The 27,495-nt window shown below is 41.5% G+C and overlaps 1 protein-coding gene across 1 annotated transcript in view; it reads left to right on the plus strand.

Annotated features, from left to right (window-relative positions):
• The window catches only part of LOC140236861 (nuclear factor 1 A-type-like), an 81,478-nt gene that overhangs the window by 45,532 nt on the left and 8,451 nt on the right, over positions 1-27,495 (plus strand). Inside the window, exons 4-8 of the mRNA XM_072316803.1 lie at positions 15,891-15,977; positions 19,186-19,518; positions 21,199-21,360; positions 24,340-24,506; positions 25,287-25,476. Coding sequence (XP_072172904.1) covers positions 15,891-15,977; positions 19,186-19,518; positions 21,199-21,360; positions 24,340-24,506; positions 25,287-25,476 — 939 coding nt within the window. The remainder of the gene's footprint in view (positions 1-15,890; positions 15,978-19,185; positions 19,519-21,198; positions 21,361-24,339; positions 24,507-25,286; positions 25,477-27,495) is intronic.

Below are 27,495 nucleotides of genomic sequence, written 5' to 3' on the forward strand. Positions count from 1 at the left end.
CATGATGCATGTTATTCTAATGATGAAGGGATGTGACGGGCTTGCCAAACCCCCAATTGTGGCGTGGAGAGCGGAGACTCGACTGCCAAGTCTGGCCGCACACGCAGCCAAGCTTCAAGACGGTCGCGTCCCTGCACGTGGCCGCCCGCCACTGTCGGGATGCCGGCCTACCACGACGCCAGCGCCTGCCAAGCCGGCAGCTTCCCCAGCGGCCGCAGCAGCGCTGGCAATGCTACCACGGAGAGCACCGCAGCCAGAGTGATATCGCAGGCTGGCTAGTGGAGAAGGACTTACGAGCGAGTGCATGGCTACACGTAGATTGATGCCACCGCCGGAACTTGCCGAGGAATAGTATAGCCTGTGTGTGAATAGAACTTGCAGAAATCTCATCCGCGATCTTGTGGCCAGCGAAGCGGAGCTGTGGCAAGCAAACTCTGGTCGAATACTGAGCTGTTTATTAGTCGGTTCCATATATTTTTGTGCATTTGGACTGTTGCTTCTGATGCGTTGTTCCCCTAGTGTATGCAAAGTACTGTGCTGTGTTCTTGAGTTTATTGCAGCCTATGACTGGTAAGGTTGTGCTAGGTATGTGCTTCTGTTGCAAAGGATGCTTTACTGTTTATAGTGTTAAATCATGGAATGTCCCATGTCTGATGGAGGCAAGACTGAATTCCAATGAGGAACTAGGCAAATGATTATTCCTGATGATGACAAACTATTTTTCAGGAACACAAACTTTGTTTTCTTAACTGCTATCAAATTTCAAGTGATCATGCTATAGAGTGAGTTTCAGACAGCCAGTTTGTCTTGAGGAAGAAATTATTGTTATTATTATTATTATTATTTATTATTATTATTTTTTTTAACCAGTGAAATATTTTGCTTACTTAAAACAAGCACAATCAAGAGAAAAAAAAATGGAAGGAAATCGAGGTTGGCGGAAGGAATGTGACAGTCAGTTCATGCCCCAGGGCATTGTGTTTATAATGACAGGTTAGCTGACAAAGGATTGTGGATCTCTGCAAAGTGAATGCTGATTCAGAATGTGAAATCAACAGTGTTGAGCATGAGCTTTTCAGACTTTTGCTGTGCTTTCCGCGTTTCACCATCCAAAAGAGTTTTGCCTCTGTATTCCCGGCAGACTGGAGCTGACCCCGGCGACCTAGTTTTGTTTGTGTCTTCTGCGCCTCGTCCCGAAACGAGTAACGTGAACAAAAAGATAGATCTGTGTCTTTAGTTGTTGCTTATGGGTCGTAAACGAGATCCGAATGATGTGATAGGTTGAACAGATATTCTAAAAGGAGTTTGTTTTATGAAAGTTCTCTCCCCCCCCCCCCCTTTACCAACGAAGGTTACCATTTTTTTAGAGTTTGTCTTTAAGTCTAATTTTTTTTATTCTCCCTCGCTTTTCAAGAATTTGGCCTTATAGTGTGTAGCAAGGAACAGATCACTTTGCCCAATAGGAAACAGTTTTTTTGTGTTTTGTTTAGTCACTTGGGAAACCTTTTCTGTGGAGACCTTGTAGAATGAGCTCTGTCAGGTTGTTTCATTTTATAAAGAAAATTTTCCTCACGCAGTCAGGATATTCAACCCAACCTTGAAAGTTTGAGCTGCTACTACATTCATCTCAGATCAGGAGGGTTATTCCTGAATCCTCTTTCTCTGATTTGTGTCAAAAAATTGCTGTTTTTGTTAACATGCAAACTTTCAAATGAGAAGTGTTTCTTCAGGATTTTACATTTAAGCATACGGGTACAATTGTAGACACCTGCATCTACTTTTTAGTAGCTTTTAGTAAAGTTGATAGTGACACAAAGAACAGATGATTAGATTTTGGTAGGGATCTGTATCACTGAATGGATCCAGGAAATTTCTTCTTAATTTTTTTTCGAGGATTCTTTATCATTGGGAAATACGCGGGCCATTTTCAGCATACGCGCTTGGCGGAGGTCTGCGCTCTGTGAGTGCTTTTGTAGTTCTTTGGAGTGTTAGCTTCTTCTGACAAGAGAAGAAAAAAGATGATGATAGGCTATCCCCAGAAGACTTCTATCCTTCAATTGGCTTTACATGTAGGTCAGAGTTTGGTTATAGCCAAGGCCATGGGGAACTGTTTAACCGGATACTATTTATGTTACACTTGTACATGTTGACAGTGGAAATAATTTTGGATGAAATTTGGCCTAGCAACTTGAGAGGAAGATGAGGAAATGGGATGTTTGAATGAATGGACAAGAGCTGGCCATATTCTAGCAAAGTTAGGGCCTACTCTTCAACTGTCCATATTAAAACCTGCTCACTTCCCTAGGAAGTCTGTACTTAAAGGCACTTTTCTAACTCAATGTTGTTAATGTCACACTCGCCCTCTTGAGGGTATACACAATTGTATTTGTTTGGGAGTGACATTGAAATTCATTTCAATAGTCAAGCTTATGTACATTGTAGTTGCTGCATGTGTATTGTGTTTGTATTGTATACATGTACCAGTGACTTCTTGTAAACGGCTTCAATTGGGGACGTTGGTGAGTTTCTGTCCAGGCAACTGGGGATACATTTCACACAGGGCATATGCCTGTTTTTTCACGGTACTTAATAAGAAATGAAAAAGCATCCTCATAAGGCTCTTACGGTGCCTTTATAGGGGTATATGATGCACCTGCAGTTCTGTATATTTAGTCTTGCATGCAGGCGAATAGTGCATCAAACTATTCTAATGGGGGAAATTCTTTATTTCTTTAACACATATCCTCAATTGTTGTGCATGCACATATACCCTACTTGAAGTTGTCTCTTTTTTCTAAATAAACTCAATCAAAATATTACATTTGATGATTTTCTGACTTATTTAGCTAGTTTATCAAAAGTTTATCCAGAGAAAAATAAACTTTTTTTTTCAGAACAAATAATGGAATATGCTTGTTTATCTTGAGCAAGCTATCATATGCATCCCAAGTTGAAGCATCTTCTGAGAATCTGTGCGTGTGGTGTGTATGTGTCTGTGTGTGTTTTAGTCAGGACAGACCATGGAACTACGTAGCTCCATGGACAGACGAGGAGTCGGTACAGTTTGAGACTAGTTTTAGTCATGGCCAAAGTTGATCGACTATTAAACGTCAAGATTTAGAATCCCTTGCTATGGGAGGGGTGAATCCTTTGCGGTCATGTAGAAGTTGTGAGCTGTTGTGTTTGTACCACAGTAACTGGGGTACAGAGCTGAAAACCACACTGCAGAAAGTGGAAATAGAAAGCTGATGAAACCTTAGCCCTTTCCAAGAATGCCAGGCTGGAGGGGAAACCACAACGGTCTTGTGCGCTCCCCCCTGGAGCCTTGGGGGAAGGGGTCACTAAACTTTTTGCCTTGGATGGTTCCCTGGCTGGAGTTAGTGCTGTGTGCAAAATTTGTCGAGGAGAGGCCTGCTCCTTGGTGCTAACTACCATGATAGCCATCTGTCTCTCTATTTGTACAGAAACCACATAGAAATTTCTGGATTTAGGGCAGATATGTCCCTCATACTTGCATCACTGGGGTTACAAGGCTTAACCACGCCACTGTTCAGGCCTTGTGTCGATGGGCCGCTTTGCCGTAGATACCTGTGCATTGGTTTCCGCATTTGAGGGAAATAAGCTGGCGTTTTGTGCTATTTCTGGTAGCTATGTGACATGGTGACCCAATGGTTTTTGATGACCTTGTTAAAGGGGAATTTTAACACTGACTTTGAGCTCAGTAGAGATGAGAGCAGATTACCTCCTCTGCTGGTGGTCTGTTCGCCATAGAAAGAGTTTGCTTCATGATGATTCGTGTGACCAGGGTTTCTCAGCATTTCCTGATATCTGGAGATTTCAGGGAGTTTTCGCAACTTCCCAGGCCCTGGGGTGCATTCAGTGGGATCAAAAATATGCAAGATTGTTCTGCCATTGGAGTGCACTGAAATTAATGGTGTCATTTCTGTGATTTCAGTGATGCATGCAGTTTATGATCAGAAATTGTAGACTGCAGCAGAATTTAGTTTTCACATTTTCCATTCATCCAATCCTGCACTCCAGCTCTCATTAAAATGATGTAAAAAACAAACAAACAAACAAACAAACAAACACATGCTTATGTTTGATTTTTTTTTATTTTATATTTTTTTTGGATGTGTTGCTTAGCCTCAGGTTTACCACATTGTGTTTAGATTTACTTTTTGAACTCTGGGCAATGTTCTACCTGTATCAGGTCAGAGGTCATTGAACTTTGGATTGTTATTTCTCAAAGCAACTATGTCGGCAAGAAACAAAGATTAACAGTAATATTAATCATGTAGGACGGATCAAATGAAGTAGATAGTTACGTGTCTATAATTATTGGAGGAAGGATTTTAGTCCAAGGTCAAAGGTCATCAAACTATGGCTAGAGGTGTTTCCCTGGAGCTTACTTTAGGAATTTTTTTAGGAGAATATGGTAAACTGATGACTGATTATATCCCTAAGCATTTTCCTTTTTTTTTCAGACGGTCCCAAGAGGAAGAGGGAGAGAGAGAGAGGGGGGGGGGGGGAGATGGGGAAGGGGTGGGGTAGACAGGTTGATCAGGAAAAAATAGAACAGGTAAAAAGAAATAGGATGTTTTTATTCGCCTCGCATCAATTTAATGCCTAGGTGGTTCAGAATGTAAACATTGCTACTGGCTGGAGGCCAGGGGGTGTGGAGGAATGGGTTGCCTAGTCTTTACACCCAGACTCTCATACTCCAAGAAAGTTGGCAAAATTTCATCCCCCCACATTTTTTGACTCCATCAAATCATTTATGTGACGACTGCATGGAGGGAGCAAACAGAACATTCCATCCCAAAGAGTTTGATATGCCACTGAAGAACATCATCTCTACAAAATATTTTTTCCAGACTTTGTGGTTAGAATGTAAACTACCCTTGCTATGCTGTGCAGGTATATCAAAATGTTATTGATAGTAATGCATATATTCAGCTTGAATCTTTTTATTTATTTATTTTTTTTTTTTTGGGGGGGGGGGAGGGGACAGCATCATCACCTAGCTCATATTATGTTTGCATGCCTTAGACTTGCAGAATGTATCAAATCTTATTATGCCCTACGTCCCGAATAAAGCCACATCTCCATGCATGTTGCACACTATTGGCTGCTTGTATGGTCAATATTTTTTTGTTCTTTATTGCATGAAAGGGTACTATCATCCTAATGATATGTGGTTTTATTTTGCAATTCCTTGATCAGAAAGTGATCTTCCATTGGGGAACATTCTTAAATGTGCTGTCCACCGTAGCACGTTACAAACCATCTGCGGCAGTTGTGTGACTTTTCTACTTGACCTAGCTATATGATGTAAGGTTTTTGTCTTTATAGCCATCTCATTAACGTCTTACACATGGGAGAAAGATACCTGTGAGTCATGAATTGTGGAACACAGCATGGATTAGGGTACAGCATGGCGAGCGTATCCCTACTTTAAGGCAAAGTATACTATGAGACTGAAGTCTGAGACTAGGCAGGTAAATAGAACCATGTGGTGGCAGTGTTGGTGGACCCCTGTGAAGATGCCAGGCAAACTGTGCTTGGTGAAAGAAATAGGTCACAATGATGTCATTGTCTCATAGGTCATGGGGGAATTGGTTCGAGCTACAAACCTGAGAGTCTTTAAAGGGCTCGTATAGTTTGGGTTGAGACCTAACTTCAGGTTTCTAACACTCTTTGGTGAGATAATGAGAAACCTCTTATGAAATATGAAAGAGCATGTGATTCCAAAAGGAATTCACTGTTTATTTGATGAAAATTGGTTTGGAAATGGCTGAGATATCCAAAACAGAGTGATCCTAATAAAAGGTGGGACTCACCTTTTATTACGGTCTCTTTGTTTTATTTTGTTTTTGGATGTCTCAGCCATTCCAAAATCGATTTTCACCAAATAAAGTTTGAATTCCTCTTAAATAGAATGATATGCTCTGTACTATTTCATGAGTGATTTCATGATATCTAGCAAAAGGCTAAAAGCCCAATCCTCATCTCAATCAATACTCCAGCTGTATACCATCCCTTTAACCTGAGTTTTTTTGGGGGGTCTTTTCTTTTTTTATTGATAAGCTGCAAGAAGAAACAGATTTTTATCCATTTCATCAATCTGAGCTTATAAAAATCACTAATTCTCATATTTGTAACATCATTTCCTAACTTACCAGATTGATCCTTGTCTTTTGCAAAAAATACTTGATCTGGAAAAGCTTGATAATCATTTTTTTTTCCTGCTAAGTAGAGCAATATTTTATTATTGTTGTAATCTTTTAGTATTGTTATCATTCTAGTGACTCTGGTGATCAATCAATGAAATATTTATTGCTTGCCTTCCATGCAAAAAGTGGAGCTGGTTTCCTAAAGTATGAACTGAAAAAAAAAATCTGTGTAATTAATTTGGCACAAAAACTGAGGCATCTGGTAGGATATATTTCATCAATGATCAATGGTAAAAGCAACATCTCAGACTTGTGATGAATTAAGCCAGCATACAGAGATTCAGACAGGTGTAAGAAGTGTATTGAAAGCTCACTGTTCCATTTAACTATAGCAAGTAGTTTAAGCAGTTAAATGGACTTTAAATTAAAGGGTGTGTACAGTTCTGGTCGAGGCGAGGATTTAGCTTTTAACGTTTTGTGAGATATTCAGAAACCACTCTATGAGATGTCAAAAAGCATGCAATTCTAAGGGGTATAAAAAGTTTATTTGATGAAAATTGGTTTTGAAATGGCTGATATATCCCCAAACAAGGTGAAACAAAGAGATCCTAATAAAAGGTGTGGCCTGTCGCCTTTTATTATTTTCACTTTTTTGGATATCTCAGCCATCTGGAAACCAATTATCATCAAATAAACGTTGAATCCTTCTTTAATTTTGTCAAACATATTTTCAGATTCACGCCATTTTGCAGGCCTATTTCTGTAGAGTGGTAAATTGTTTGACAAAATTCTCAAGTGTGTAAAGATTTTGTAGGGAAGTGCAACTCCTGCATAGTTTCAGGTTCATAGCCAAAGGGTGAATATCTTTTGAGAAGATTACAGCAATGTCAGATGAAGGAACAGCAAGATGTAGGCAAGCCACATTGCTTGAGGATGATTAGATCAGAACTCGTTCCGATTCCCGCGTGGCTTCTTGAAACCGGAGAGGGGAAGTCCACATAGAATGTTGCATAATATAACGTGGAAAGCCGACTTCCTGTGGGCGTTTGGAATGAGAATGACGAGTGCCATAACTGTCAAGAGTTTGTATGGAAGGATTCAGGATGCAAGACGCTGTGCACACGGGTGTCTGCGGTACAGTAGTCGTGTCTTTGAAATGCCATGTTTTTGCAGCAACAGGCAGCAGTTGAAATCACATGACTTCACCATGAGTCATGTGACCCAACAAACAGTCCTAATGAAATCGGGCACATGTGCGGAACCAGTTTAATTCGTACCTTCCCCCTAACTGCTCGCACTGAATCATGTGACCTTTATGCAAATGAGCGTGAGCGATGGGAGGGATGTAGCTGTCAGTCGACAAGAGGGTGGAAAAATGCTGGTCAGCTGGCAGTGAAGTCCCCCTCTGAGTTAGTGCGTTCATCAGCAGACTTCTCTTTCCTCCACTAAAGCAAGGGAAACTGCATCATCTTGTCAAGGAAAAAAATACCAGTAGGAAGAAAGATTGACTAGTCAATAACTGTTGGAATTGAAAGTGATTAGTTGTTAAGTGCAGTGCAAAATACCAGGGGAAAGGGGGGAGAAAGAAAGACCATGACAGGATTAGAATTGGGGAGGAAAACATCGTGTAGCCGTGGCAACAAGCCACAACACCAGGACGAGTAAATAAAAACTTCCTACATCTCATTCAATCAGAATTGACAAGCTTTATGCTCTGGAGGCGTGAGGCTGAGATGGTCGTTTGTGTGTTTTTTATGTGTGTCTTTTTCTTTTTTGTTCGTCATATGGTGCAACCTATTGCTCATAATGATCCCCCCCCCCTCCTTTTTTTTTGCACTCACGGTTTCTTGTGATGCTATGCCCAATTGTTCTAGCGGGATGTAAAGGGAGAAGGGTGAGAGGGGAGGGGGACAAGGGATGGGGGAGGGAGGTGCAGGAGGCTGATGGGTGCAGTCACTGATTTTCGTCAACGGTGACATACGTAATGATGGTGGCGGTGTGTTGCAAGCCGCCCTTGTGAGTCAGACGGGAAGTCACCTGATACTCTGCTCCCTCAAAGTGTTTTCTTCTTCTTTTTCCTATCTCTCCCCCTCTTCTTCCTTCTATCTTTCTTTATCTTCCTTCAGTCATTCATCCATCGATGAGGAAGTTGTATGAAAGGAAGCTATGATGTCAGATAGGGCCTGCAAGAACTCACCAGGGTGGGGCGTGGCCAGCGATTTACTCGGAAACGTCTCGTCTCTTCCCCCCCCCCCCCTTTATTTGGTGTGATGCAATCTATTAGATTCTCAATAGCACCTTCTCTAGTACATCCTCAGTATTGCCTCATCGTAGATTCTTATAGAGTAAATGAGAATAGTAAAGGAAAAAGAATATGTTCCTACCACCATGGAAATGCACACAATGTTGTCAAATTGGCTGGGTTGCTCATAGCAACCATAGACTGTGACTATTAACTGGCCAGCTATGTGCAAGTTTCAAACGCTGAGGATAAATGCATTCTATGAGTCATTGCTTGGGACGCTTCCGTCAATTCCCATTTTCCACATCCCGCAAGTCGTAAATTTTGATATCTTACTGATAGAAATTTTCCAGGTGTCACATTGAACAGTGTAATAACCACCCTGATTTTGGAGGCGGTCGATTAAGGGGCGGAGCCGGTGAAAAAAAGAGGGGTGGGAGCTAAGTGATGATACTTAGATAGTGAAGGTAGAGAAAATGGAAGGTCAAAATGCATCATATTGTTTCTGTTGAATTATTTGTTACTTCGAAATTAATTGTAACTAAGGAAATATCAGAGGAATGGTTTCAATGTTAGCTTCATTACATTTAATAAGTGATGATAACGTGCTGTCATACCGATATTTGCTTGAACTAGACCGTTCCCACGCTTGCCTCAGGATCATCTGGCTATATGCATTTTATGTACACTCAGTGTGTACACTTGGTGCTACCACACTTAACTAGGACCACGATGCTACACAATGCTTTCTTGCATGCAGAGTCTCCAAGCAGAAGAGAATGCTGGTTGAGTGCAAAGAATGGTGAAAATGTCATCAGATTAAAAGAAATATTCCAATCTTGCCTGATGCCAGCCCAGATTTTAGCCGTTCCAGAGGAGTGGCAAAAAATTTCTGATTGCATGACTGTTGATGTGATGTCAACATTTTGGAACAAAAGTTTTGTCATAGGCCTACTTTTCAGTGTAATTGTCTCACGTCTTGTTTGCAGCTCGTGTATCAAAGTAAGGGCTGTATCAGGCAAGACATTTATGGATCTCTAATATGCATTCGCCCATTTCGGCTAGTGAGGGACACTCACTAGGGGAAGGACCGTGTGTATGGATTGACGCAAAACAACACTAGATATCAACAGAGGATCAACAAAATTAGCGGAGCTTCTTTATTTACCGGAGCAGGTTCTTGGAAGAGGGGCTTGCAGGGATCGTTCATCATCCTCCGGTTGTGGGTAGCGTGGTGTTTTCTAGTGCACCTTGCCTCTTCTCGCCCCACAGCACTGGAAATGCCTGGTAACCTAGCAACGACATGAATCCAATCTCTGCTCTTATGTGGTTCCTTGCTCTTGTTGCTTCCCTGGTTAGTGTTTGGTTAGAGTTTGATGGGTGTGTGATGTTGTCATTGGGTCACTGTCCTGTGGACAGCCACCCAGTGGCACCACAGTCCTGCCATCAGCAGGCTACAGTCAAAATTTGTGATCATGGAATGGAGACAACCCCTCCCCTTTCCCCTTCCCCCTTCTTACCCCCTCCCCCCCCCCCCCCATTTCAATTCCATAGTTACGACAATGCTAAAATTGTATACATTGTACATACATACCTTGAGAGGGATGTATGAGCTTTTCAGTGGCTGGGGGCCAAAGAGTCATATGTGTGTCCAGGATTATTTGTGAAACCGTTGGCAATTTTGATCAGATAGCTTCCCAAATATCAGCAGTTTATATCAGTAAAACTATCAGCAATTGAATCACCCCACATGATTCCTTTGTGGAAATGTAAGATTATGAAGAAAAAAGGAGACGAAAAATGTGTAATTTAGCGTGAAAAGAGATATTTGTCTTAAAAAAAAAAAAAATGGCCAAATGTGCCCCCTTCCCAAACCACACCCAATCACTCTTGGTGTCCTGCTCATGTTTACTCTCCTGTGTTTGGTTGTCTGTATCATCTCCACATGAGATCACCTAACAGAAAATCGCCAAAATGCATCCCACAAGTTCATGTTCATGAGTTTGTATTTAGAAACAAACAAAAAAAAAAGAGAAAAGAGAAAGAAGACCTGAAGATTGATGAGCAAATGAAAACTTAAAGGGAAGATAAACCCTAAGAGCAATGTGGATTGAGTGAAAGCAGCAACATTAGTAGAACGCATCAGTGAAAGTTTGAAGAAAATCGGACAATCGATGCAAAAGTTATGGATTTTTAAAGTTTTGGTGTTGGAACCGCTGGATGAGGAGACTACTAGAAGCTATGACGTATGAGTGGACAACAATACAAAGAAAATCTAAAGAAAATTCTATAAAAATCCATTTTTCACGAAAATTACAAATTCCGTCAACTTGATACTGACATATTTTAAGGGTAGCAATTATTCCCCATGCTTTCTGAAAGCGGTTAGTCAAGTGCTCTTTCATAATGCTAGAAAAATGAATTTTTGTTGAATTTCCTGTATATCTTCTTTGTATTGTTGTCCTCTCATACGTCATAACCTCTAGTAGTCTCCTATTCCAGCGGTTCCAACACCAAAACTTTAAAAATTCATAACTTTTGCATCGATTGTCCGATTTTCCTCAAACTTTCACTGATGTGTTCTACTAATGATGCTGCTCTCACTCAATCCACATTGCTCTTAGGGTTTACCTTCCCTTTAATAAAACGGGGTAAAAACTGTTTAGGACACCATTGGTGTTTGTAGAAAGTCTCTGATAGTGTGACCTTTCCGCATTGTTGAAGGATACAGTGGCTTGTGGCAGGGGTGACTGCAACTGCTATTAAAATGTGTCAGAACAAGACAATCCGACACCGATGTTATGCCGGATCGGGGAAACAACATTATAGTGTACACAGGTTGAGCTTGTGGTGCCGGGAAGTCACTTAGCCGCAAAAATTGTTTACCCGTCAAACCAGAACAGGCACACAGCAAGCGCAAAAGCGGGATGGAGAGGGTCGCAGACAGTAAACAGCAGCAGTTGTCGAAATCAGTGAACAGTCGTTGCGTATCGTGGGGGAGAAATGTTGCGTCGAGCCACGATTGGGGACAGGTGTCGGGAGAGCATGCAAGGCAGTATAAGACTCGACCTTCGGCGATGGAGCGTCGTGTTTTAGGGAAGCTTGCCGAGTCTTTGACAAACTCTTTGAAGGCAGCCTGCTCATTATCTCTCACAAATCTTCCCAGGCACACCTTGAATTCTCTGAAGATGACATTCAGTACAAAGACAAGCATACAAACACACACATACACACATGCACGCAAACACAAAATAAAAGTATATCTTTCCATCTCAGAGGCAAAGCGGGAAAACATTCCTCCATTTTTTTAGTATTTCCTGGAGTGCTTCTGCTGTAGCCTATTGCAGTTGCTTCAAGACTCGGTGTTACATGGTCAATAGTAGTGTTGATATTTCACTATTACAAGATTCTAAAAAGTTAGTTCTAAGTGTCCTAAAAGTTAGGTCTAAGTGGGTACAATTCACATAAGATGGTGAGAAGTGATATGAAGTACATTGTATACTGATAATATTCTTTTGCATCAATAAGGGAACGTTTTTTTAGTCTCCTATTTTTTGCGTCTTTCTATGAAGAGTTTTCCCTGCGACATACCTTATTTTTGAAGTTCACTTCGATCATAGCTCTCTCTGTCATATTAGCAGCTCTTTGCATGATTACTGGTATTATTGTTGTCAAACTCCCTGTTGGTCTTTTCTTGATGAGTAGAAATGCTTCCTAATCCATGGCTTGAAGTGAAAACCAGGTTTTCTCCACACCTCCCCCCCCCCCCCAATCCACCATTTGCTGGGAAGTGTTTATCATTTACATGAATAAGTGCATGGAACCCCTGACATTTTAGCGCAGATTAAGATCTGGAACGCACGACGGAAGTGTTCCTCACGCAAAACGAGGAAGAGGGAAAGATGGGGAAAAAAGAAGAAAACTTGAAAAAGAGAGCTGAGGGGGAGGGAAGGGGGTTGAAGGGGAAGTGGGTAGATGGTAGAGAGAGGCAGGTTGCCTGGGTGATGAAGTGGGGGGGGGGGGGGAGGGCTGCATTCAGGCCTCACTTGGAAAACATACCTGACAGCCCTGTACAATCACTTCCATACCGTCATGTTTGTAAACATGCCCCACCGCCGCCACGTCACAGCATTGCAGGACGGGCAGCACGCGGCATGCGGCGTGTATCTTACGGCCCTCGCGACGCAGCATTGCTGTTGGTTGCGGGAGTCGTCATTATCACCCGCCGATCACTTGGCACGCCGTGCTGCCATGTGTGAATTATCCCCCCACGCTATAAATGGGAGAGCGCGATCTTGGCTTGGGCCGAAACATGATGACTTCATAAAACGCTGTGCAATCTTGTGTCAGAATTTTTGAAGAACATACATGTACCTCTCAGCTGGAGAAGCCTCTCGTATCGTTAGGTTGAATTATTCCTCAATTGTGTGACCCGGAAAGGGGGGACCTGGGCTTGGAGCGAGGCTGGCTGTTCCCCAGTACTCGCTAACCTGGATGTGGTGTCTAATGATTTGTATCAGTGGATACAGTAGTGGGGCTAGGTCATGCCAAAGACCTCTCGTAGATCCTTCCTCCTTTGCCATACCAATGTCGATCTGAGATTAGATTTAAGGTCATGATTTGAAGTAGTTTATATTTGGTGAGTCAATGACCAATCTGTCAGATCTCTTCTTTTAATTTGATGTTTTAAAAAAAAAAATGTTTATCCTTGCCAATCTTCCTAATGAAACTTTAAAGATTGCTGATTTCACTCTTTTCACTCATGACCAAATCATGTCTCCATGATTCTGCTCAAGATCTAGGAAGGATGTTTTGGTATGACACGTTGTCAAGAACAGAGAACGTAGAAAGGGAAAAAAGATTGCAAATCATTCTTTACAGAGCATTATGTTGTGCAGACCTATGTGTTTGTTGTGAAAAACTATGAGTAGAACAAAGCAAGAGAACAAGAGGTGATAGTCTCCTGGCTTGTTGAGCTAGCTGAAATGCCTGCAGACTGCCATTTCTGGAGTTTTACTGATTTTTGTACCGTCTAAACCTTCCTTTTTTATGTCCAGTAGTCTGCAGTGATTTGTTGCTCTTTTTGTCACTACTTACATGTATACCAAAGATGACTTCTTTTTGACACATTCCCGTAGAGGTGTATGAGATATCTGTTATGGGTGTAGATTCTGCAAGGAGGGTAGAATTTTGATAGTCTCTTTCGAGGCTGCTTCTGATTTTAGTTAAGAACAAGAATCATTTGCTTTGGAGGTGGGGGGGGGCATACATGTTGCAAGAAGTTGCTTGTTATATCTATTATCAATATGATTATTATGAGTTGTTTTGACAGGAGTGATTTACACTTATAATAGTTCCAATACCTCAGACAAGCATTGCAAGTATTGAGTCTTCACAATTTTAGTGGCAGATAAATGGCCATTAGAACTAAACATATCGTCAAAGCCTACCAACCTTTAAATTTTTGCTCTCCCGAAACCCCTGCACTCCCCACCCATTGCCCAGGGGTTCTCTTTGCTTCTTGTCAGTAATGTCAGGTTATTTGTCAGAGTGACAGCTTCATGCACAGTGCAGGAAATGGGGGCTAATCACCCAGATGTCACCAGTAAGTGGGTCAAGGAATGCCTCAGGGGGTTAGCCTTGCATTCAATATCTCGCTAGTTTGCTACTTAATTCATAACTTTTCATTCTTTTTGTCAACTTTTGTTTAAATGTCATGCAAAGATCTCTTAAAAAAAAAAAAAAAACACCTGTGTTCATATTTCCCCAATATTGATTACAATGGTGCATTATCTGCGAACGAACCATATATCTAGTCACAGTGCGCCTGAGTTGATGGGTGTTTGAAACACAAGAAGACACCGAATACCCTGCAAAGATAAGTGTAGGGTGTTAGTTGATTAGATATTTTGTGTTGTGCTTCCTGGTTATGAGGTTGCAAGTGCTTTCTCTCTCTCTCTCGACTCTCTCATCACTTGTCCCGTTGACATTGACGCAAAGGAGAAGATGCGGGCATTTCGATGTCTGCAGTGCTTTGATGCAGTGTCTAAGAAAGAAATTACTGTACCCGCGAGAAAGTATTCTGGGAGACTGTCCAACCCTGAATACCATTCTTATGCAAGGAAGAAGAAGAAGATAGCTAATAGCCTTTATACAAGCCTTTGTAAGTCGGCTGAGAAACCCCAAGATCAAAATGCCTACACTGTGAAAATTGCACGTACATCATACCAACTGCTAGAATAAAACTGGTGGAATCCTATCAATTGTTTACTTAGAAGTACTGGCTACTTGACAGCTTTTACAATCTTCTAGTGCACCAAGACATTGCTATATTGTCTTCCGGGGGCATGGATGATTACTGTATAATCAGAAATTTACGCGTGCATGAAACTTTCACTAATTTTGTGAGTTGCCAAGGTTTGCACGAGTGAAATACTTGCAAAAGTTTATTTTCTACACAATCCAGGACATGTAGTTAACTTTGTTATTTTTTCATGGTTGGCAATTCACAAAAAAGGCCGTTGCCTCCAATTTGAGAAAATTTAATGTCAGGAATGTTTCCGGTTTTATCGTAATATCTATATCGCCAGTGGCAAATGTTGTATTTGGGGGGGAGCACTTCCCTTCAAATGACGAACACAGGAATCTAGGGTTCTCATACGGTAGTGGATCACTTGATTAGTTCTATAACTAGTAGGTGTTAGAAGTTGGGAAATGCAAGAGTTTGCAGCAAGGAAAGTAAACGTTCCTATTCCTCAACAACGTCTTTGGAGTTTGGTTAGATAGAGAACTTTGACTCTAAACTGTCCCAGCAAGTCATCTTTGCTATCGATACTCATATAAAGAGAGAAAGTGATATGATTTTGTTTGATTGATGAAAATAAAAAATTCCACAGTTTCCCTATCCTTTCTGACAAATCTATAGCAGCAAGCAGTGACGAAGTTTAATGCCAAACTTTTTTTTTTTTTTGAATGCACCGTGCAAACCCCAACAGTTCAACGTGTATTTGAATGTGTGGGACTATTGTCTAACCGAGAGTAGTAGAAGATGAAAGTGACAAAACTTCATACCAGGAATATCCAACGTGTAAGCATCGATGCGTGGGACTCCTCTGGTATGCTAACTCGTCGTTTATGGAAAGTCGTGTGTCAGACTTACAATCATATTTAAAGAACTTGGAAACTTGTGAGTGATTTTCTCAGAAAATTTTTGCAAAAGTGTCGTTCTTGCCTGTGCTTTAATTTCAACATAGTGATAATGTCGTCTTCGTTATTTTTTTTTTTCATAATGGGATGACTGAGACACAGCAGCATTTGACAACACTCATATTTTTTTTGGTGTTCTTTTCCCCTCTTTCCTCCTCCATTCCGCTCTCTCGATCCACTTTCTTCGATCCGCTCTCTTCGATCCGCTCTCTTCGATCCGCTCTCTTCGATCCGCTCTCTTCAATCCGCTTTCGTCGATGGTACAGTGAGTGTCCTGAATGGCCAGGAGAACCACCATATGTTTTCATCGACCGGTGTCTTCACTGCACTAGAGCTTAGGAGAATCACGCAAGGTAGCGTACCCATTGAAGACTCGCAGATTTTTACAAGTCAGAAAGATCACGAAAAATAGTTCTGAGGGTGATTACCGTAAATCATTGTGTGTGTGTGTGTTGGAGAGAGTGCCCCCATTTATGCACGGGGTGGAGAAAATCATAAATCGCTCTAGGATTTCGTGTGGAGCACCTCAACTTTAATGCAAGCAGTACTGTGCAATATTTGAAAATCATAATGTTGTGGACAAGCCCAGTACATCTATACTCAAGCATAGTGGATACAAAACGGGTGACTCAAAAGACAATTTGTGTGTGGGTGTGCATTATGTGAGTGTGAGAAAGAGTTTTAAGCAAATGATGCGGCTTGGTGTGCACAGTCCATTAAGGGGTATCTCACTGAGCGGCGAACGTTTGCGAACGTAGCGAATTTGGGATTTCGCCAGGGTTCGTAAAGGGTTGCAAAAGGTTCGTTAACAGTCGCAAGAAAGTTCGCAAATGGTTTTTATTGTCTCAAACAGTTTTTCTTGTCGCAAAGAAATTTTGAACATGTTCAAAATTTCTTTGCGAACCTTTGCGAATTTGTATTTTGGCTAACAGTTGCAAACATTCGCAAAACACTTGTAAGAATTCGCAAACAGTCGTAATACGGTGTCGCTAACATTTTTATTTGATTCGCCACTGCTAGCGAACAAGTAACCATATGGTTCCTATATAAAAGCTTCTGAAACAGACATGGTTCCACTCTAAGAAAGTTCTTGAAGCTCTTGACATCTCCATCATGTAATTGCTGCAAGTCTGTCCTCTGCAACCACTCGCTGACCCAAACAGTCTTTCTTTTCTTCTTCCTTTCTTGTTTTTCTTTATTTTATTTCTCTTATGCTGCACAATAGCTGTAGCAGCAGCCTGACAAAGCAGCTCTTCAAGGATAGCAACACTTTGAGCCTCTTCTTGGCAGCAATTTATTTCCATATACTGGAAATCCATCTTGAACGGTTGTCACAAGAGATCTGAATTCAGTGGAAGGTTTTACTTTTGTTTTATGGGTCTGACTATACATAATCGCCTGATACTTTTCTAGGTCCAAGAACATTCGCAAAATTGTCGCAAAGGATTTGCAAACAGTTGCTAATATTTGCTAAACTGTCGCTAACATTTGCAAAACTGTCGCTGACATTTGCAAATTGTCGCTAACATTTGCTAACATTCGCTAATAGTCGCCATCTGTGTTTCGCAAACACTTTCGCAAACGTTCGCTCAAGTGTTGCTAATTGTCGCTAAACATCGCTAAAAGTCACTAACTGTCGCTAATGGCAGAAGCGAACCTTGATATTTTGCAAACGTGCGTCAGAAAAGTTGGCGAATCTCAAATTCGCTACGTTCGCAAATGTTCGCCGCTCAGTGAGATACCAGCTTTATACTTTGTAATTCCTTCAGGGATTACGTTGACAAGAGAGGGCTGCGCAATCCATTATCCATCAAGTATCTAAAACTTGGAGCTATAATTAAAATTTCCAAGAAAGTCCTAGGCGCGATGTGTTTTGCAAGGATTTCCGTCTCACTTGAAAAAAAAAACCACGACAGTCCTAAAATATCCTCTATGAGGCAAAATACCCAATCATTGCACGCTCATAAAGAATACGTATGTAAAAGAAAACATCATTATGTCGCAAGTGATCCTAAAGAGCAAGTACTTGAAGTGAATATTTTCTTAAGTGGCATCTACCAGTGGTCATATATTCTTGGAGGCTTTTGCAATTCTTATTTTCTTAAGAAGGGACTGGAAGGGTGAACTTGACCATGGTATGCTACAGTACATCACTTGAACATGTGTGTGTGTGTGTGTGTGTGTGTGTGTGTGTGTGTGTGTGTGTGTGATACGATGTTGACCGAAAGCTAGATGCGAAGTGCACACAAATAGGAAAATGGAGATATGATATTACCGTCTATGTAAACCAAAAGTGTGGATTGCTGTCTCAAAGGGGGAAAGACGCTTGTGATATCCAAGGGGAGGGAGGAATTCATGTGGAATGAAGGCAGAAAGAGGAACTGGGTCGCAGATTTCTCTTGAGTGGCGCCGCACATTTTGCATCTGGCCTCTTGACATTGATCACTGAATGAAAGTTTCCGATCGAGGATTTTTTTTTTCCAGAGTAGGTTTTGTTTGTAACCATACACTGATGGCACAAGCATGATATCCTGCAAAAGCGTCTCTCGCAGAGTGCAATAACAATGTCACTGAAATGTGGGATTTCCAGTTGAATCTGCCTGTATATACGCACATACCGGTATATGCAGTTCTGTAACCTTGTTCTCCCTTAGTGGGTAATAAATCAAAGTGATTGGAAATTAACTGTGCACTCATTCTCTCAAATCACAGCTGATGGACTAGTTTCTTACAACACAATCTTGAGATGCTTTCAGAATAATAAAAATCATATTGAGTGTTTTCTATTATTTATATCTGCAAATCGTGTTTGTGTGTGTGTGTTTGTGGTGGATGAGGCTGTAGTGTTTTATATATACTATATCCTCTATACTCTTATACTATATACCATACTAAGATACATGATTGCAACTTGCCTTTCATATATCACATTTAAGGCTATGCATTCAGAATGGGAACACGTTGCCTGGGCAGTCTGAGTATCGGTTTCAATCAAATTGGTTGCGACAGTCTGTACTAGTGTAGCGGTTCTAGGAAGCGTTTGCCTCGACAAGCACGCTCTGCCGAGGAATATTGCATGAATGACTGTGTCAGTGTGGCAATCCGTGATCTCTTTAAGGACAGAGTTCAAATCATATATTAAAGTCTAATCACATGTGGGGGACAAATTTGCTCTCAGCCAATTAGATGCAAGGATTTCAGTAGCTTTTAAACTGTTTGTCAGAAAAAAGTATCTGACAAAATGCTTCTTGTAATGCCCCCTGTTGTTCCTTCATCGGATTGAATGTTCCAAGAGGGATCCCAACTTTCCCCTCATCCAACCCCCCTTTCAAAAAAGAAAAACTCAGGAACAAAACTGTTAGCTTTTTATACATTCTTCAGCATTGGACTGTTGTTTCTCAAGCAAAATATATCAGAAAGCCATAGTAATTATTAAAAGAAAAAAGTTATCATGGTGTACTATTATTCTATTGTGTACTTGATGACAATGATGAATAGGTACATTGTATGCCATAGAGATGAATGAAATTATTGCTTTGTTTTATTGATGTCTTTATACAGTGCCAATTTTGATGGGGAGTATCGATTCAGGCATCGGCAATGCCCTGAACCTCAGCGAACTGCCCTCGCCCACTTACTACGCCAACAGCTACGGCAACCATGTCCACCCCACCCTCGGGGGCCAGCCCACGGCGGGCGGGCTGCGACGGAACGTGCCCACTGCGCTCTCGCACGGGACGAAGCGCATCAAGCGGAACTCGAGCACGATGTCGTCGGCGGACGACGAGGTGGACAGCATCGGGGAGGAAGGCGACAACCTGGCCTTCTATGGACGGTCGCCGGCAAACTCACTCAGCAGTCATTCTAGCGGCTGGCTGAGTGATATGGATGCTGGTGAGACATTGATGCAGCTGACCCATCATTCACTCTTCTTTCATAGCTTCCATCCTCACCTTTGTAGTTTCAGGGTTCCCAGCCCGTCAGGGAAATTGGGGAAAATTCTTTTCCAGTCAGAGAATAGTCAGGGAATTTGAATAAAATGTCTCAAATCAGGGAAAAGTCAGGGAATTTTGATGTGCCCAAAATCAGTAGTCAGTTAGACTCTGTTATATTTTGTTGCATATCAAAGCAACATCAGTTGGATGACTGGCTATGTGAAACTTGAAATGAGTTGAAATGATCAGCATGGAATTTTGAGACTTCATCATGGAATAATCAGGGAATTTGCTTTCTTGAAATGCTGCGAACCCTGAGTTTCCTCTCATCTTTTTCATCCACTAGACTTCAGACTCTCCAACCATTAACTTTTTTTTTTTTTTTTTGGTGGATGGCTCAGGCCACGAAACTCTTCAAATCTGAAATTTTGGTGGCCCAAAAGAGAAATGTATTGGCCTGAAACAAAGGGAAATGTAACAATTAATTTCAAATCTTAATTATGTGCAATCAGGCCACCAAATGGTGTATAGCTTTTTGGAAATTTGGTAAGCCCGACATCAAGTTTTAGTGGCCCTGGGCCACTGGACCATAGCTTATGTCAAGCCTTGCCATTACAGAACAGTAGTGTATTGGTTTGGACTGTAGACTTCATCCATACAGTAGTGAAGTGGTTTGGAGTGTAGACGCTGTCCATACAGCAGTATAGCAGTTTGGACTATAGATTCTATCCACACAGTGGTATTGTGGTTTGTACTGTAGACTCTAAAGCCAAAACAAAGAGTAGTTTTGTGGTTTGGAATGTAGACTCTGAACCAGGAGACCCTGACTCCCTACTCCAGTTCAATGCGAAAATGTATGCACAACATCCTTTTTGACCCAAGTGGTTAAATTGGTCCCTGGCAATGTTTGAGGGTAATAGTGATGTCAAGGTCCTCTGGAAAAACAGCGCTCTAGCTGATACCTTAGAATGAATGTTACTGTATCATGAAATTGAAAATGTGTAAGGATACTGCTATGCTTGTTTTATAAGTTGTGTATTCAGCTGGAAAATCTTGAGAATGGGTGGTTCCATCGGCAAAAGTCAAATTCCCCAGTTACGCACATAGTTGGGAACAGGAGTGCTCCTGAAGTACTTTGACTTACCTACACCCCTCTGAGTTTGTTCATACAAAGAATCACTGCTCGCTGAGATGGCACACGAAGTGGGTGAGAGGGGCATAGTATAACTGCCATGATGACCATCGAGTGCGCGGGAACTTCTGGCGTGCAAACTGTATGCACAGTGCGCTTCCGGAGCGTTCTACCCGTTAGTGACCATTCATACGAAGTTTAGGGCACGTCAGGAGCACTCCTGAACCTAGCCTCAAGAAGGGTATAACTTTAGAGCACTCCAGGACCCTAACTGTTTGTTCATACAGATATCAGAGGGGTTCTGGAGCATTCTTGGAGCTCTCTAAATGCCCTGCATAAATGGGGTATAAGTCAGCAAGTATTACCCCCAGGATTTCAGTTGCCAGTTTTGTTAGAAAACCTAGCACCTGTCTGTAGCTCGATATTTGTTTTCTCTCCCTTAGTGGTCATCAGCTTCTGTGTCATTTTCATTTGTTGATTTTCTCTTTCTTGCTGTATGTTTTGTAGGTGCCAGTCCTGGGATCCACTCGCCCAACATGAACAAGCCCAAGACGGGACTCCCCAACGCCCAGTCACCGACGGGACCCCGACCTGTCTGCGTAAAGATCGAGCGCGAGAACTCGATGAGCACCTGCACACTGCCCGATGGTGGCCCCCAGACGTCACACGGTATGTGGGAAAAGAGCCAAACAGAACAAAACATGGGAGGCATCTTGATGTGATGTAAAGAGAAAACTAGACGATATGTGGGAAAAAAGCCAAACAAACCAAAACATTGGAAGCATCGTGATGTGATGTAAGAGAAAACTGACATCATGATGATGGTAGTGAAGTCGGTGCAGGTGTAGCATGTCAGAGTCAAAGCTACTTTTTTTCTGTTACAAAAAGTTATCACGAACCAACAAACAAACAAACAAATTTGCAGATCTCCGCAGATGCCAAGGCTATTGCTCCCAACCATTAGCAAAATTTACTGGTACTAGTAACTTCAGCAAGTTTCTACTGTTAATTGGCATCATGAAATTCTGCTTTAGTACTTATTTTTTCTAAACAATAGATATATTGTGTGCTTCTTTGCAAAGCAACATCAGTGATTTCCATGAGAATGATCGGTAGGTTGTGTAAGCCATGTTGGGGCAGCAATGTGCAACAGGACCACCTAGTAGAGAGGCGTGGGCTGATCAACGGCTTGTTTTTAGGTTTCGGAGACATTGTTCTGTCTCCCGTCTCTTGTCTGTCCTTGTCTCTTCTTGTCTCTTGAGAGGACAGGGAGGGATTTGGGAGTAGAGAAGGGAGATGAGATTATCTCTTGGTGCTATTAACGGGGATCTGTCAACTCATCAGAATCAGACGTGGAAGAAAGATGTATGTGCATCAAGTTCAAAGTTGCCGCACTTCATTGCAGAGAGAATAATGTCAAATCTTGGGTCTTTTCTATTTATTTGGTGTTTTTTGTTTTCTTCCTCGATGTACTTGAAAAATAAAATCATTTGAGTAGCATAAGAGGTTAAATGCTAGAAATATACCCGTCAGGTGAGGCAGGGTCATTTTCCTCATGCTGTGCAGGCGTCCATGTTTCTGGTTCGAGTCCCACGGAAACATTTTGGCATCCTGACATATTTTGACAGAGTTAAAATGCCAGTGGTATCTCTCACTATCTGCTCTGTTATAGTGGTGAAGAGTTTTCCTATCCAACAGGTGTGAAAGGAGATTTCTCTCAGACGTACATATCTCAGTGTAGTCCCACATATTGTCATATCTTGTTTTGTATTTGGGTTATCACAATGCCTGACCCCAATTACAGTCAGTCATGACCTTGAACCATGGAGAAAAAAGTAACAAACAATCAACAAAACTTGATGCTCTTTCATTTCTCTTAGATATGATAGCATTATTTTAGGTTTGTTTGTTGTTGTTTTTTTTTTGGGGGGGGGGGGTGATGAAAATTAGTTCCAATTTTAGCCTTCTCTTTAAACACATGAAGTGGAAAAAAGAAGAAAACTTGTAAAGATTGTCTCTGCAATCTTGATGGAACTAATTTTTGTTAGATTTTTAGGAGGATTTGTACCTTACTTTTGTGTGATATTAGGGAGGGGTACTGCATTTATTAAACTTGCAGTATTAAAGTATTAGCTGGCTATTGATGTAGGATGTCAAATTCACTGCGCCCCCTCCTAGAATCAGCTGCATTTTGTTCATCATCAGGCAATACAATTGTGGATGGCCAAGCAGAATTTTCCTACCAGGTTTCAAATGTGCATTTTGTTTTGCTTTCTTTTGTTTTGGAATAAGCAAGTAAACTATGCTCTCAATTTTGTGCATCGAGTCAGGAGTGCTCAAATTCTGGCAATCTGAAAGTTTGAAGTTCCCTTTTTATATGCCCTCCTCACACAGGGTTTTGTTGGTGACAATTTCTTCACATGCAATACATTTCAAGATTTATCCTGACAGCTAGTGTTTTGGAAGAAATTAGAATTGTTGTCACATTTTGTGTAGGCAGTGAAATGAGTTCATGAGTCCTGGTTAATGCATTGTAATAAGATCACTGCACTGCGTGGGGTCTGTTAATTCGCTGTGCAGGAGGGTAAAGGGGGCAGAAAAGTGCAAAGCAAAGTTCTCCCGCGTCAGCAAAGTTCAGAGCTGTTTACATGTCATGGGTTTAGGAAAACCGCACGGCTTTCCCAAAGCCCAACCTAGTTATTCAATCCATCGCTGGGGATTAGCGCCGTTTATACCTTACCGACCAGAAGCGCTCTAAGCTTGCCTGTTAAAGCCCGCAGAATCAACTGCTGCCGTATCCCAGTGCTTTTGAGATAGCTCTTTTCGGGGGGCGATAGAAAAAGAGAGGGGGCAGGGGAAAGAAAAAAGTCATCCCTCCTTCATTTCCACGTGCCTGTGTCATGTGATATTCCTTCCTGTGTGTGCGTATGGGGGAAGTTTGGGGGATTATGGGATACGTGGCACAGACACCGTGGATCTCGCATCGGAAGTCGTAGAGGGAGTGAGAAGAAGTTCAAGAGCAATCGGGATTAGGGTCGAAACTGGGAGGAGGAGGAGGAGGGGGAGTTGTCGTAAGGGTGAAAGTGATTTTAACCTCTGAAAGTGATACATCCTTAGGACTTGTTGATATGCTAAATATACATTGTATAACCCCTTTTTTGTTTGTCGCAATGTCATATAATAAATGGAGCTTTAGGCAATTGGGAGGGGGTGTTTGTTTGTTTGTTTTTATCTTCTTGACCTATTAACTTAATGCCTCCATGAGAATGATTATTTTCCATGTATCCAGATACACATACAAGACACGCCCGATTCCTGTAGGTAGTGGGTGGATGCCTTTTATGTGCCAAATAAAGATGACATGCACATTATTCTTGTTTGTATTGCTGCTCATGTTTCTAACTCTCACATGATGTTTAAAGATGTCATTAACTTGATAGCTGCTTGATTGTTAGGTGCATACTACTGAAACTGTCAATTAAAAAAAAACAACAGCTAAGCAAACAAACGTGAGCATTTTCAGCAAAGTGCATTGTAGAACAGAATATAGAGAAGATATTCATGGTAAGCAAAGACTTTGTAGCACTGTGGCCCAAGGTAGACCCATGTCGTGTATTCAACAAAGCCTTCTTCCTGTTGCTGTCACAGTTGGCCAACCAAACCTGTCGTATGGTAGCATGGCGCCCTCGCCCGGCCCGGCGTCGTCCAATTACTACCAGAATCAGCTGAGAGTTCACTCGGCATCCACCCAGGACAACCCCCAGCTGTCAGAATACGTCCAGCTGGTCAGTCACCAAGATGCTGCTAATCATCAGGTATCATGGCGATGAGATGGAGATGGGAGGTGCTGGTGTTCAAGATGATATAAAGAATACAAAATGTACCTCTTGTTTAGGACTTTATTCTCTCTTATTATGACAGATACACCAGTCATAGTATACTTTGAATTACAACTATTTCCTGCTGAAAAAAAATTCCCTCTGAGTCCACAAACAGGCAGCATTTGTGATAACTGTTACCAGGTTGACTCTTTGTAACAATTTATCACCCAATGAAATTGATGTAAAGTAGAGCAACGTATCGCTAGCCTGTGCATGCATCCAGTCGCAACCACCATGATTGCATGCATGACAATACAATTAGGCTATACCTATTCATGTGTGTGTATATGTGTGGCCGATGGTTTACTGATATTGAAACACTGGACCCGGTATCATTTTAAGTGGTGTTTGTGTTTAAGATAGCGGTGGTGATCATAATGAGAATAATTCTTCTGAAACTCTTCAGTAATGATGTTCAACTGTAAGTAGTTTGATGGAGTCATATTGGAGGGTTGCATAAATCATCTACATACATTTGTACGTGTATAGGAGCTTTTGGTTTTGTATCATGGGAAATGACTTTGCTCTTTTTTAAAACAAATGAATAAATTTCTTTACAGGGATGATGTAATATATATATGATGCTTGAGATAGTGACAGATGTAATTTAAAACAGGTGTCGGCAGACTAGCAGATCTGGAGTCACGATCAATTTGATTTAAATCAACAAATTATGGATTCCATCTCTCCCCCCCATCCCCTCCTCCCAAACAGGTGAAGACGGGGGCGGCAGTCGGCAACGCCAACAGCCCCACCAAGATCGCGGGCTTCATCCCCACCGCCATGCTTCCTCCTCCCCCACCGCCTCCCGTCGCTCGGCCTGTGGCGCTGGCGACGTCCATCGGACAGATGGGTACCCTCTCGGGCAACAACTGCACGACAGCTGTTTCCAACGGTGTTATGGGTAAGGGCGCTTTCCCCCCGGCAACAGCCATCAGATAGTTATTCCCCGTTGCATGACGTTGAAGACACACAAAAGGATCCCCTCAAAAGTAAACCCCAAAAAAAGGCAAATCAGAGTTTCATCAAAAGACAACGCCATGACTGTTGGGCAGATGATAAGCTGCCCTTTGGACTCCTCATGTTTCTAAGCCATGCGTAATTCAGAGGAGATTTCCCCGAGAGATCTTCCAGCTTTGGCTTGATTGAGGTCAAAGTCGCCCTTCAAAGTGTGCTCAACCTGACTCGCTTCGAGCCAGATTATACTCGCAAGAAAACGATTGCTTTGATTTGAAGGTGCTATTCATAGCATTCATGTTTGGATGTGTATGAGCCAGAACACAAAACTTATTCCTCCCTAATCCCTCCTCTTTCTCTTCTCTCTTCTTTTATCATTGTATAGCCCCAGTTCTTTCTTTTTTTTGGGGGGGGGGGGAGGGTGGGTGGGATTTGGTTGACAGAAGATGTGAATCAGAGCTCACAAAATCTGGTTGGGTATGAGGTAACAGTGCCATGGGCGGGAGATAAATAATGTATATTTAAGTTGTCTTCCTGTTTACCTTTGGGAGTAGTGATTTAATGAAATGTTCAAGATATCAATTTTGATGCATATGTGTAGGTATCACAAAACATCCTACCATATAAAATTTTTGCAATAAAGCCTAAAATATAAGGAGATACACTATTTTTCTCATTACACCATAACTGTAGCCAGTTTAGTCTGGAAACACTTTTATTATAACTATTGTTCACATATTGTATATTTAACAATACTTAACATCGATTATACTGGTTGAAATTTTTACATTGGTTGTTTCTATCACTAACTCACATTTTAGAACTATTTTAAAGCACTAATGCTGGGTTTTTGTTTCATCCACAAATGGTAAATTATGCCTTTAAGGTTAGGAGTGGTTTTGTCTGTCCTGAGCCAAGCTGGACAGTGCACAGTTGTTGATATGTGCAGAGACTGCTCAGTCACTTCCAAATTATATTCAAGAAAAATAACAAAACAAAACAAAAAATACAATGCTGAGAGAAAGGTTTGCAGCAAATTTGGCTGGAACAAGCTTGCAGATCCCTGCTTTGTTTTATTCAAATGTCTACAGTTGCTGTTGGTAGATTTGCCAAAATTGCTGTTACCATGGAAACAATTGACATTCTCGCAGCTGATTGTTTAGTGTACTTACTGCCGCCTCATTAACTGCAACAGGTGGTAACTGGCAGTGATGACTGCGATCCTCTTTATTGAAATGACTCCCTGCTAAGCATTCTGGGTCATGGGTATGTAATGTGAGATAGCATGAATGAGCATTCTGCTTTGCCCATTAAAGGGATAGTACAGTATTGGTGGAGATGAGAATTGGGCTTTTACCTTTTTGTGAGATACCAAGAAAACACTTATCAAATAGTACAGAGCATACCATTTTAAGAGGAATTCAAAGCTTATTTGATGAAAATCGGGTTTGGAATAAATGAAACATCCAAAAACAAAGTAAAGCAAAGCGATCTTAATGAAATGTGGGTCCCACACTTTATTGAATCGCTCTGTTTTGGATATCTCAGCCATTTCAAAACCAATTTTCATGAAATAAACGTTGAATTCCTCATGGAATTACATGCTTTTTTCATATATCATAACAGGTTTCTCATTAGTACGGAAGATGTTCATCATTGTGGTAGAAACTGAAGGAAATAAAGTTGATCTTTTGTCCCACGAAGCGAGGTATTAAACACGAAAGATCAACCCGAAATTAGGTCTCAACCAAAACTATATGATCCCTTTAAGCTTGTGGCAATTCCCACTCCAAACATAGAGCGAAAGCGCAATGAGTTCATCCATCAGATACTACTTGAGACATGTGTTTCATTTGGGGGGGGGGGGTGGGGGGAGGGAAATAACAGGTTGATGCCCTTACTTTTTTTTCGGTCTTACTGATAAGGAGGCCAATGAGTTCACAAATGCAGAGACAAAAGCCGGAAT

Source organism: Diadema setosum, chromosome 13, assembly GCF_964275005.1.
Source record: "Diadema setosum chromosome 13, eeDiaSeto1, whole genome shotgun sequence".
NCBI lineage: Eukaryota > Metazoa > Echinodermata > Echinoidea > Diadematoida > Diadematidae > Diadema > Diadema setosum.